Below are 12941 nucleotides of genomic sequence, written 5' to 3' on the forward strand. Positions count from 1 at the left end.
TTATCTTCCTGTTAAAACTCAATTTAACCTTTATTCTATCTCCCATTTGGTTGAACCTAAGACTTATAATGAAGCCATTCAAAATCCTGTATGGATTAAAGCCATGAATGAGGATATTTTCGCTTTGGAATCTATCTCCCATTTGGTTGAACCTAAGACTTATAATGAAGCCATTCAAAATCCTGTATGGATTAAAGCCATGAATGAGGATATTTTCGCTTTGGAATCCAATAATACTTGGTCAATGGTTCCCCTGGCTTCTAATAAGACTCCTATTGGAAGTAAGTGGGTGTATCGAATCAAATATAATTCAAATGGAGAGGTGGATAGGTTTAAAGCTCGTCTTGTTGCTAAAGGATACACTCAAAGGGAATGGGTTGATTATGTTGAGACCTTATCTTCTGTAGCAAAGTTGGTCACTGTCAGAACAATTCTTGCTCTTACTTCTATTCATCAATGGCCTCTTTTTCAGATGGATGTTTACAATGCATTCCTCCAAGGTGATTTGGTTGAGGAGGTATACATGTCATTGCCTGTGGGTTTTTACAGTTAGGGGGAGACCAGGGTGTGCGACTGCAAAAATCCTTGTATGGACTAAAGCAGGCTTCAAGACAATGGAACATGAAGCTGACAGAGGCTCTTCTAATGGCAGGTTATTCTCAAAATAAGTTTGATTATTCATTGTTCACTAAGTCACAAGGAAGCAAAATTGTCATAATGCTCATATATGTGGATGATCTTTTAATAACTGGAAATGACAATGGGTTGATTGAAGAACTCAAAGGAATTTTGAATAGAAACTTCAAGATGAAAGACCTTGGTGAACTAAGGTATTTTCTTGGTTTGGAAATATTGAGATAAAAAAAGGGAATAATTATAATCCAAAGGAAATATGCATTGGAGTTAATCAAAGAAACTGGACTAGGGGGTGCAAGGCCTGCTGCAACTCCCTTGGAACAAAATAAAAGGTTGGCTTCAGAAGATGAGTTGTTAAAAGACAAGACAAGCTATCAAAGGTTGATTGGGAAGTTAATTGACCTCACTAACACAAGACCTGATATTGCTTATTTAGTATAGTTATTGAGTCAATTCATGCAGCAACCAAGGAAATTATATTTGGAAGCAACTTTGAGGGTGATCAGGTATATCAAAGGCAGTCCAGGTCAAGGAGTGTTACTAAGTGCAAAACGTCAGTGCCAACTTCAAGCTTTTTGTGACTCAGATTGGGCAACTTGCCCAATGACTAGAAGGTTAGTAACATGTTTTTGTGTGAAACTGGGAGATTCCTTGTTGTCATGGAAATCCAAGAAACAAAACACAATAGCAAGGTCATATGCTGAGGCAGAATACCGTAGTATGGAAATGACTGCTGCAGAAATAGTTTGGTTAACAGGTCTGCTAAGTGAACTCGGGTTCAAGAACATATGACCAATAAAATTGATGTGTGATAACAAGACAACTCTTCAAATAGCAGTAAATCCAATTTTCTATGAAAGAACAAAGCACGTTGAAATTGAGTGCCATTTTATTCGAGAGAAAATTCAAGAAGGAATAATTGAAACAAAATATGTGAAGACAACAGATCAACAAGCAGACATTCTAACAAAAGCCTTGGGAGTTCAATAACATGAATACTTGATTTCCAAGTTGAGGTTAATTCACATCTTTAACCACCAACTTGAGGGGGAGAGTTAGATTTCAGTTATTTAATTAGTTAAACTGTTATTAATTTGTTAGCTTGTTAGTTAGACTAGTAACTATTAGTGGCTGTATATAAAGACTTTAGTTTTGTAAATCATGATTGTGATGAATAAAAAAGTAAGAGTACCTTTTATGTAAAAATTCCTTTTAACATCATTCTCTACCGGTTAGTGGATAGCATGGAATTTTCACTGGTAAACAACGTGGAGTTTTCAACCGGCACCGCCGATAGAAAAAGTTAAATTTTAAAGTTTGAGTATTTAGAACTTGGGAAATTTTGAATCTTTGTTTAAATTTAGAGAAAAAAATGAGGTTTTCTAAATTATAATTTTTCTTTTATTTTTTTCTTTAAAAATAAAAAATTCAAAAAACATTAGCGTGAAAGAGTAACTTAACAATTTTTTACAGTCATCATAATTTAAGCATCTAAAAAAATATAATGTTGAAAACAATAATCACTTACTTTTAAAAAAAAATCACACCTAACATTAACTTTGTATATAATTTATATATTTATTTTTGTATTAATCCTTTAATTTTTTAATTTTTAATTTTTTTTACTTAACATAGCAACCGGATACTGATTTTTTTTCATCCCCAGAAGTACCTAATCCTATTCTAAAAGCCAATGACAATGAGAAGGGATGAAACATTAGTGATGATAATGGCAACAACTAGGTCAACGACAACAAGCGCTTGCTTCTTCCTCATCTGCCTTTACTCCTCGTTTTACCCCTCTACTTCAGCTCCCATCTTTCCCAAAGCGGCGCTCCCCACCAAATCAGGCTACCTCCCGGTCAACCCCACCACCGGTTCCGCTATTTTCTATGCCTTCTACGAAGCTCAAGCCCCCACTTCCCCTCCCTCCAAAACCCCTCTTCTCATTTGGCTCCAAGGTGGCCCTGGCTGTTCCTCCATGATCGGCAACTTGTTCGAGCTCGGACCATGGCGTGTCGTCTCTTCTCACAACAAAAACGCTCACGATTTGTCTCTTGACCCCAATCCAGGTCCTTGGAACCGTTTGGTTGGTCTTCTTTTTCTCGATAATCCTATCGGAACAGGGTTTAGTATTGCAGCAACACAGCAGGAGATTCCCAGAGACCAACATTCCGTAGCCAAGCATCTCTTTGCTGCCATCACTGGGTTTACATCATTAGATCCGTTGTTTAAGGATCGTCCTATTTATATTACCGGTGAGAGTTATGCAGGGAAGTACGTGCCTGCGATCGGGTACTACATTTTGAATAAAAACCCCAAGTTGCCAGTGTCACAAAGAGTGAACTTGGCGGGTGTGGCTATCGGCGATGGACTAACAGATCCGATCACCCAAGTGGCAACACATGCCGACAGTGTTTACTATTCCGGTTTAGTCAACGAGAGGCAAAAACGTGAACTTGAGGAAGCACAAAAGGAGGCTGTTGAATTGGTTAAGATGGGGAACTGGAGTGAGGCGACGACTGCCAGAAACAAGGTCATGAGAATGGTGGAAAACATGACTGGTTTGGCCACTTTGTATGACTTCACAAAGAAAAGGCCTTATCAGACGAGTTTAGCAACCAGATTTCTCAACATAGCCGAGGTAAAGAGAGCGTTAGGAGTGAAAGAATCGATGGTTTTCGAGGAGTGCAGTGATGTTGTCGGGGAAGCATTGCACAACGACGTAATGAAGAGTGTCAAGTATATGGTGGAGTTGTTGGTGGAGAAGAGCAAGGTGTTATTGTATCAAGGGTTATACGACTTAAGGGACGGTGTGGTATCAACGGAAGCATGGATGAAGACGATGAAATGGGGAGGGATCGAGAAGTTCATGATGGCTGATAGAGTGATTTGGAAAGTGAATGGAGAGGTTGCTGGGTACTTGCAAAAATGGGGGAGCTTGACCCATGTTGTTGTTTCAGGGGCGGGGCATCTATTGCCTGCAGATCAAGCTTTGAATTCTCAGGCTATGATTGAGGATTGGGTTTTGGAGAAGGGACAGTTTGGTGGGAAGCAAAGTGGTTCATCTTCCAAATACAGGGCAACCCTATGAATTTAACTGCTCTGGTGTACTTGTTCGCTTTCAGTGATCTGTAGTTTTAAGCCATGTAATCAATGCTACTCAATAAGAAGAACACACTCCCTTGTTTATCTGTAAACATGAAGCCAAAGATTGTTATGGTTGATGAAACCCATGATGTAACAGGCAAGATGTGGAACAGATGTCATCTCTCGAGACTATTACGTTTTCTGGAATAGCTTATTTGGTCGGTCTTGTTGTTGATAATCCTATCGGAACAGGGTTTAGTTGGCTTCAATGTTCATCCCAACAAGACAAGGTAAACATTGTCTTACGTCGCGAATACAAGTTTTATCTCATTAGATCCCTCACTTGAGGTCCATGTATTAATGGCGAAATCAATGAAATCTATTGGGCATTGTTCTGATGGAGCCAGCAGTTTAATCGATAAACAAATGGTTACACTATCCTTGGGGTCGTATAGGCGTATCAAATTAGATCAAATTTTATCAATTCAATCCAAACTCAAATCTGCCCGAAGTTTAAAGAAATTTATCCAACCTAAAATCCAAGATAAAAATTTACGTTAAATATGACATAAATATATATAAAAAAGTTTATATTATTATCCAAAATTAGGTAAAAAGTCTCATCATAAACTCAAATCCAACTTCTCCCTTTACAACACTTAACCTTCATCATATCCAAATCAAATTACTGTCTCTACATGTAATCTTATATCGTTGTTATTACCGAACCTCTTCAGATTAATCAATAACTCGACAGATTAATTATTTTAACAAAGGCCTCAATCAATTTTAATCAGGAATTAATGTATTTGAATATCAAGTAGCGGCCGCCTCTAGTAAGAGTCACTAAAACTACGAGAAAGATCTCTTCGAAGCTAGAAATCTCACCCAAATCAAATTAATCCATCCAGTTAATTTTAATAGATGCATGAGCCAGAGAAACTGAAGCAATGAGAAATATGTAATGGCGTTTGGAGGCGGGAATGTGGTGAAAATAATCTGACGGGGATGGCGAAAGAAGGAATACTGGTAAAGAAAACCAGAGTCCGACTCCGACGACCAAAACCCACCAGATAAAAGAGCACAAAAACCCGTACTATGATGCCATTGATAAAATGGTTCGATTTGCAGGGCTGATTTGAAGGCAGGGCAGCCTGTAGAGAACCCACAGGTATTTTAAGAGCCACGAAAATACTGCTCTCCCCTCTTTGCCACAGCCCTTTAAGCTTTTACAAAGGAAACATTATTTGGAAAAAAAATTGATGATTGAATTGAAGGCCCATTTCCTAATCTCAGTGTCGAAGTTTCTCCAGGTCTGATCGCTTGGAGATGGCAGAGCGGCTGATAGAAAACCCTACATCTAATTCATGGTTCATTTATAGAGCAATTGATCACGTGATGCTCACGTGGTGTAGAAATTTTTTTCTCTTGTTAGATTTTTTTACAAAAGGGTTAATATACATTTTGGTACCTAAATTTGTCTTTAATGTTCAATTTGCTACATAAATTTGGCTTTTTGTTTGAATCAGTATCAAATTTTGAATTTTCAGTTCAAATAGATACATAAATTTGGTTTCTTGGTTCAAATTGATTAAAAAATATAAGTAATTATTTGAACTAAATAGTCAAATTCATGCATCCATTTGAACTAAAGACACAAATTTAAAAACCTAATAAGACAAAAAAATTAAAATAAAAAAATTTACCTTGAAATCAAATTTAGATACCAGATATATATTCATCCAAAAAAATCTTATTAGTTATTGTTGTTTATATTAGAACTATTCATTTAGATATTTATAGTAAAAATATAAAATTCTTGGGAAATTATTAAACTGGTTATATAAACTTTAAAAAAATTTATTTTAATTCTCAAACTATTAAATAAAATAAATAACAAAAGAATATTGAAAGACTCATTTGAAATGATATTGATAGTTTAAAGATTGAAATAGAACATTTTTAACGTTTTTGGACCAATATAAAATGAGTGCAATAATTTAGGGACTTAAATAATAAAACTGAGTTCGGGATGAATCCGAATACGACCCGTTAGAAAAAGCCCAAAAGGTACTGAACATAGAAAAGGAATCCAGACACGAAATGGAGGAGTGTTTCTTCTAAATTCTCAAGTTTCTCCGCAGCTGTTGTCAATGTGGATGTGCTTTATCTCAAATTCGTTTAGATACTTCAGCATTTGCTCGCAGCAACTGAAGGCATTGCCATCCACATAAAAAAAGAGGAAATCTTTGTTGCCAAAAACCCAGGTGCGTCCTTATTGCATAATCTCCATCGATATTTTATCTTTCAATTTGTTTGATGGAGGACTTGTATTGAGAACAGAAAATATTTTTGATTTGAAAGACTTTGATTTGAAAGACACCCAAGTCTTTCAAATTCCAATGTTTATGTTTTCTTTTTGTATGGGTTTGTGGCAGTTGGTTTTATTATTCCCTGGATTCTTACTCAAAAGCCGTTTTGCAGGATTATATATACTTTGATGAGCTAGGCATGTTCTTTTGGTGCAGTAAGTTTGTATCCCATGGCACTGACGGTCTCAATCGTGCTTTCGTGTAGCGTGGTATGGTACCTGGATTTCTCTTTTGTTTTTAAATGAATGATCTAGTCAGATTATTGTTGTTTTAGATTCTGCTATGAAGTTTTCAGAGTAATAGTTGAAAGATTGAGTTGGATCGGAAGAATGATGAACAGTGGTGTGTCTCGTGTGTTAGAAAATTTGAGAGGCTATTGTAAAGTATAACTACAAGTGAAAAGCCAAGTAGATAAATGACTAGTGGCAAACATTGCCAAGTTTGGGAAATTTATCTGTTTAGTTGTAAATCTACCTGGTTGAACTCTTAGGTTGAAAGGCAACTGCTGAGCGCAAATACTGAATTCTTTTGCTTTGAAAGTGAATTATGTTATTAAGGACGATATTCTCTTAACATGAAAATGGTAACTACTTCCAAATCTAGTGATCCTAACAGTCATTTGGATCTGTTTTCAATGGGACAAATTAGAAATTTTATTACGCTCTCTTTCTCTTTCACTCTCTCATTCTAGCATCTTTTCATTCTTATAAATTGGTTCTTCTCTTCTGCTATTTTCTGCCAATGAAAGGTACTTGCATTTCTGTTACAAAGACTCTATTATTTGGCATAACTTCTTTTGGAAGCTGTTTTACTTATCCAAACCAAGCATGTTGGTACTGAATTTTGTTACCTACTTTTGAAATTTTCCTTTTGCTTTCAGTGTTTTTCTGGGCAAAGTTTGAGAAGTGCTATAGTATTTGAAGCAGAGAGAGGTTGTAGGAATGCTTTAGGTAGAAAAATGAGGTAATGTTCTACTTTAACTTTTCCGGTTGCTTAAACCATGATGATTGAGGCAGAGTTTTATTTTGAGTTGCCTCCGATTAATGTTAGGTTTAATAATTTCTTCTTCAATAAAGTTTCAAAAATCTGTTCTCGGTCCAAGCACAAGTTTCCAGATAAGTTATTGGAGGAAGTAAATAATTATGATACAGCCAGTATCTTAGATCGCTCAGAGCTGCTGCATAAGGTAGATGTCTAATGACAAGCTATTCAAGGTTATTTTTTATTTTCAGGCTTTTCTCTTTATATCCTCAAGTACTGAACTATTTTCTTCACTTGCTATGCTTATATTATGTTTCCATCAAAAGCGATACATGCCATTTCTGATACCTGTAGAAAGCAGATCTCCAACTTCTTTTTGTTTCTCTTTTTTCCTTCAATTTTTCATTTATTATACATTTTACTTAACTTGACTAATATTATATTTTCTTTATTTCTTTTGTTTTGTTGTTCGAAGGGTACTGAGGACCCAAATCTTACAATTATATGTTTTGATATGAATGAATGTTTGAATAAAAAAATTTACTTTTATATTTCTAACGTTTCCTTGTTAATTGTTGACATCAAGTTTTTTTTTTGAAACTTGCACAGATAAAATTAAGGGGGATTAAAATTAACAAATGGAGAATTCATGATACAGTTGGAGAGTGGCATGCTAATGTTAAATTTGTTTAAAGTTGACATTTTTACTCCTTGACGTAAAACTCTGCAGAACAAGTTAGCAACTGTGCTCAAACAACCAAGTTTGAAGTGATTTTTTCGTAAATCAGTAGGATGGGGAAGTGTAATATGCTCTTTCACATAGGTTTCCAGTTTGAATGTCTATAGCCTGTAGCATGTGTCACCTATTCCTGGTACTGTTTTTTTGATAGGAATAGTAGACCTCACTAAAAACCCCCTTCATGATTAACGAAACTTGAAAATAGTTCCTTAATCAGCAAAAGGAGGAAAAGAATGTCCTAGGATTTCATTAACCTCAAATAATAACAAAGTAATACAAACTAATCTCCCTCAAGAGATACAAAACCAGAAAGAAACAACCCTTAACAGAACATAATTCAACCAATACCAGCCTTAGCTAGGACATCCGCCTCTATATTGGCTGTCCTACTAACCCATCTAATAAGACCTTCATAAACACTAAGCTTTTGAATAATGTCTTTAACAATTTGAACATAAACTATTCCTGGTACTGTCAAATGGTGCTGTCATTATTTAACTATTTTTTCTGTAATTTCATAACGTGAGAGAGGAATTACTATTTTTAAGTTTTAGATAAAATTCCATGCTTATGTATTTTTTGGGTTGATACTTTTCTTGGTAGTTTGCTATAATGTATTTAAAATATTCTTTTCACTTTGTAATGAGGCATTTGAAAGTTTGTAACCTAATGTAGATTTTGAAATGTTCCTTTGCTCTGTCTTCTATACATCCGGTTACTTGTCCATTGAAGACTCCAACATTTCATTGCTTTGCAGGTATCAGTTTTTGATGGTTTATAATGGCCTTCATGATTTATTTGAGAATGAAAGACCTGACAGAAATTTCAAAGATGCTACAGATGATTTTGATCTTTCCCTGGCATGTAAGCGGTTTCCTTCCATCACTTTGGGTAGTTCCCCGCAAGTAGAACTGTATGATGAGGCAACTAGTAGCTCGAGAATAAGGGAACTATTAGCAGCTCAAGGATTTTTATCCAACTCAATGGATAAAAAGTGGGTTGATCCAAATGATCTGTCTGAAACCTGGCCTTCTTTTTATCAACCTCTTTCGGAGACCGGTTCTTCTGTAGTAGTGGAAGAAAGTGCAGATTTGTATCAGTCTTCTTGTTCTACAACTTTGGAATCTGAAGGAAAATCAGATCATTCTCTTACTGTGGAAGAAAATAAAGAAGAGTTGGATCAATCTTTTTGGTCCATGACTTTAGAATTTGAAGGAAAGTCTGACCATATAATTACCGAGGAGGAATCTTCTAGTAAAGTTAGGGTTGAACCACAGTCAGATATGACAACTTTTGATTTCTTTCTTAATAGATCGATCAGTTGCATTCCTGGTTTAAGTAGAAGGCAGTCTCACCAACTAGAAGAATGTGGCTTTTTCACTGTAGGCTCTTCTGAAATTATGTAAAAAGAATATTCAATGGCGGTTCTTTTGTTTATACAAGCCATGGTTCACCTTATTTACCTTTTTACCCTACTGTCTTGCGGTTTCGGAAACTGTTACGTCATTTTCCCCGGACCTATGCAGATTTACAGAATGCGCAAAATGAGATTCATGATGGGCAGTACTTGATTTTTGTAGGGAAAATTATGTCTTCAAGGTGATAAACTATTTGCTCATGAAACTGTAATCATTTTGTTGACTAGAAACCTTGGTTTTAAAATACGGTATGCGCTCTGATGTGTTTAGTGTCCCGGGAGTCGATGCGTGATGCGTGATGCATCACGAACTCGATGCGTCAATTTTCACAAAAAAATAATTTTGAATTAATTTTATACCTTGTAAATACTTATATATAAAAAACACTTCAATTAATACCAAAAGTAGTTTAATAGTATTTCATAAATGTTGAATAACATAATAGACAAGTACGCGTAGGAAAATCAAAACAACTAAAAAACAAATCAAAACATTCAATCACAAATGGGCACGAACCCTAGTGATCTCAATGATAAATAAATTGTTGATATTCCTTAAGGTCCCTACGTTATATTTTTAAAATTATATTTAACTTTACGTTTTGGTTATGCATCATCAAAAATAAATAAAATTATTCACGCGACAATTTTTATTTTTTCAATGATAATGTAACATTATCTTACTCTAATACATCAACATTACCGTTATTTTTTCAATGAAGGATTCCAAAACAGAACCCAAACACAACTTTAAGTAAGAATGACCAAAACAAAACTAAAGTAACAGTTGAGTCACTAAATACAAAAATTACCCTAAAATTAAATAGAGTACAGGAAGTTGTAACGATTAGTGAAAGGTACAGGATAAGCGTGCATTATTTATCGGGGGGAAAACCAACGTGGCTATTAAGAGACGTCACCGCTTACGCCACGTGTTACCAACCGACGCTTGATTCCTTGCAAAATTGTACATATATCGTAATAACTCTGCCCGATGTGTCATTCCTTCCAAGGATTGTTAATTTTTCTCTACCAAAACTGCCCTTCAACGGAGCCCTGGCGCCCACTTCAAGGAGCATTAAAGCTTTCACATTTAAGCCAGTCATTTTCTTCATATTTTAGTACCATTTTTGGAACGTCAACTTTATCTTCATCCTTAGGACTTATCTTTCTTTATTTTAATACTCAAGTATATTTATACACTCCAGTTTCTCATTTATACGAAACCTGAATCAGCCTTCTTACACCTTCTCTCCTAGTCTAAAGCAGCGTTACAGGTAAATCTGAAGCAGCTTAATCAGTTCATCATCATTATCCTTTTGTGGTTACTTTTATTTTCTGCAGTTATTTTTTTGGGTTGGTTAAGTTTGCTATTAGAAAGAATGTAAAGGTGACGGTTTTTCCTTTGCTTTGGTTCTTTTGATGATTACTGAATCTGGGTTTTGATTTGCTTCAATAATAACAAGCTGTGGTTTGATCAAGGTTTCATTATCTTAATTCTCTATTAGAAACTTCTGTTAGAAACATAAACTAGTCCAACTTAAAGCCCAAAAAACAATTTACTAACCGCATCAGATCGCATCAGCCGCATCAGGTTGCCAGATGCGCTGTGACCATAGCAACGGCCGCATCACGCATCAGGCGCGCCTGATGCGCGCTTTTTTAAACCAAGCTAGAAACGCACTATCACACCTTTATGTTTGGCACAATCATTAAAGTTCAGTTGTTTGTTATTGACAAGATATGCATATGACATCACTAGATTTAACTAAATATGGTCTTGTTGTCTTTTTTTTTATCCCAGAAAGTTGAAAAGGTTGTCAATCAAACAGTTAATACATATTAGAACTTGTCATAGTCTTGGATTTGGAGATCTGTGGTAAATAATCACTTTTTGGAGGACTTTTTTTGGATCCAAGTTTAGAAGTATGTGCAGTTTTCGAGTTGGAGATGGAAAATTGATTCGGTTCTGGCAGGACATTTGGGCTTTGGATTCTCCTCTTTTGCTCATATTCCCTAGATTGTTTTCTATTTCCACAAACAAAATGGGTAAATTATTTGAATTTGGGGAATATAGCAATTCGGGCTGGATTTGGGATGTGCAATTTCGAAGGAACCTAAATGACTGGGAATTAGAGCAGTGGTCTAATTTGATGGCTATTATTTCCACTTTTTCACTGTCTATGGAAAGTTCTGATGGGATGATTTGGAAAGGTACTGGGGATGGGGTGTACACTGTAAAATCTTGTATTAAGATCTGTTCATCCAATTCTTTGGGCTCGGAGGACGTCCATTTTTGGAAGAAGATTATTTGGAGGGGTCAACTGCCGCCAAGAGTGGAGTCTTTTATGTGGCATGTTGTTTTAGGGAAGCTGGCTGTTAAGACAGAACTTGTTAAAAGAGGATTTCAAGGAATAGAAGACGTGTTATGTCTTCTTTGCAAGTTGGAGGATGAGTCTCCCTCGCATTTGTTTTTCTCTTGTTCGGTGGTGAGGGCTATTTGGAATAAATTTCTGGAGGATAAAGACTGTTTTTCATGCAAATGCTAAAAGCTTTCTTCTCGCTTGGGCTGCTTTGAAGACTAACTCTTCGATTTGGTCTTTAATTCCAGGGGTCCGTCCTTTGGACAACTTGGAAAATAAGGAATCTAATTGTGTTTGAAGGGGGGAAGTTAGATATGGTTGAATATTTCTTCTTAGCAAGGTTTATGCTTGCTTCTTGGTTCCTAGCAAAACATAAAGAGTTTTTTATCCCAAAGGATTCTTTTATATCAGATCCTTTCTTAGGGGACTCGTGTTGTCTTAATTATAATCAGATTGTATCTATATTTCCTTGGTCTCCTCCTCCTAAAGGTCTTGTAGAACTAAATGTTGATGCTGCTACTACAAGATATTGGAAGAAGAGTGGGATAGGAGGAGTTTTAAAGGATTCCTTAGGATTGACCTTAGGTTTTTTCAAGGAAATTGCTGGTCCAGGGTCTCCGACCTTTATGGAATTAAAAGCTATTCAGAAGGGGTTGTTGTTCTTTGCTAATTTTCGAGAGAGCATCAAGGACCGCTTGATTATTGAAAGTGACAGCAAGGTGGCAGTGGACTGGGTTAAGGAGGTGGAATTATGCCCTGATGTTTATGCTTTTATGAACAGATTTGAGAAAAATGATTCTGATATTTCTCTAATAGCAGATTACATCTTTTAAAGTAAGAATTAGTGCAAAAAATAGTAAAGAATCCCCTAAAATTAGGAACTACAATTAGAGACATATTTACACTAAGTCAACTCCTAAAAATAAGGAAGAAGATTAAGTCCCTTAATTCTAGGATTTCCAACACTCCCCCTCAAGCTGGTGTGTAGATATTTATCAATCCCAGCTTGCCAATAAAATCTTCAAACACATTCTTACTCAAACTTTTAGTTAGCAAGTCTGCAACTTGTTGCTTAGTAGGAAGATAGGTGATACAAACTTCTCCTGAATTTACCTTCTCTCTGATGAAATGACAATCTATCCCCACATGTTTAGTACGATCGTGATGAACTGGGTTATGTGCTATACTGACAGCAACTTGATTGTCACAATATACCTTCATAGGTTTAACATAGGATACTTTAAGTTCCTTCATTAATCTTTGTAACCAAATTCCTTCACATATACCATGAGATAAAGCTCGATATTCTGCCTCTGCACTGCTACGAGCCACAACAGACTATT

General features: G+C 35.8%; 1 protein-coding gene and 1 pseudogene across 1 annotated transcript; both read left to right on the forward strand.

The window, feature by feature from the left end:
• The first annotated feature begins 2321 nt into the window (after positions 1 to 2321).
• Positions 2322 to 3921, forward strand: LOC120170161 (serine carboxypeptidase-like 50). Its single transcript, XM_039178160.1, has one exon. It carries the CDS (start codon positions 2330 to 2332, stop codon positions 3728 to 3730), a length of 1401 nt encoding a protein of 466 aa, XP_039034091.1. The 5' UTR covers positions 2322 to 2329; the 3' UTR covers positions 3731 to 3921.
• A 3359-nt stretch (positions 3922 to 7280) lies between these two features.
• The window catches only part of LOC120170149, a 95643-nt pseudogene continuing 89982 nt past the window's right edge, over positions 7281 to 12941 (forward strand).

Source organism: Hibiscus syriacus, unplaced genomic scaffold, assembly GCF_006381635.1.
Source record: "Hibiscus syriacus cultivar Baekdansim isolate YM2019G1 unplaced genomic scaffold, ASM638163v2 tig00003041_pilon, whole genome shotgun sequence".
In the NCBI taxonomy this organism is placed as follows: Eukaryota; Viridiplantae; Streptophyta; class Magnoliopsida; order Malvales; family Malvaceae; genus Hibiscus; species Hibiscus syriacus.

What these genes read in the sequence shown, in the direction of transcription:
- LOC120170161 (XM_039178160.1), top strand. Translation starts at nt 2,330, where the DNA reads ATGACAATGAGAAGGGATGAAACATTAGTGATGATAATGGCAACAACT.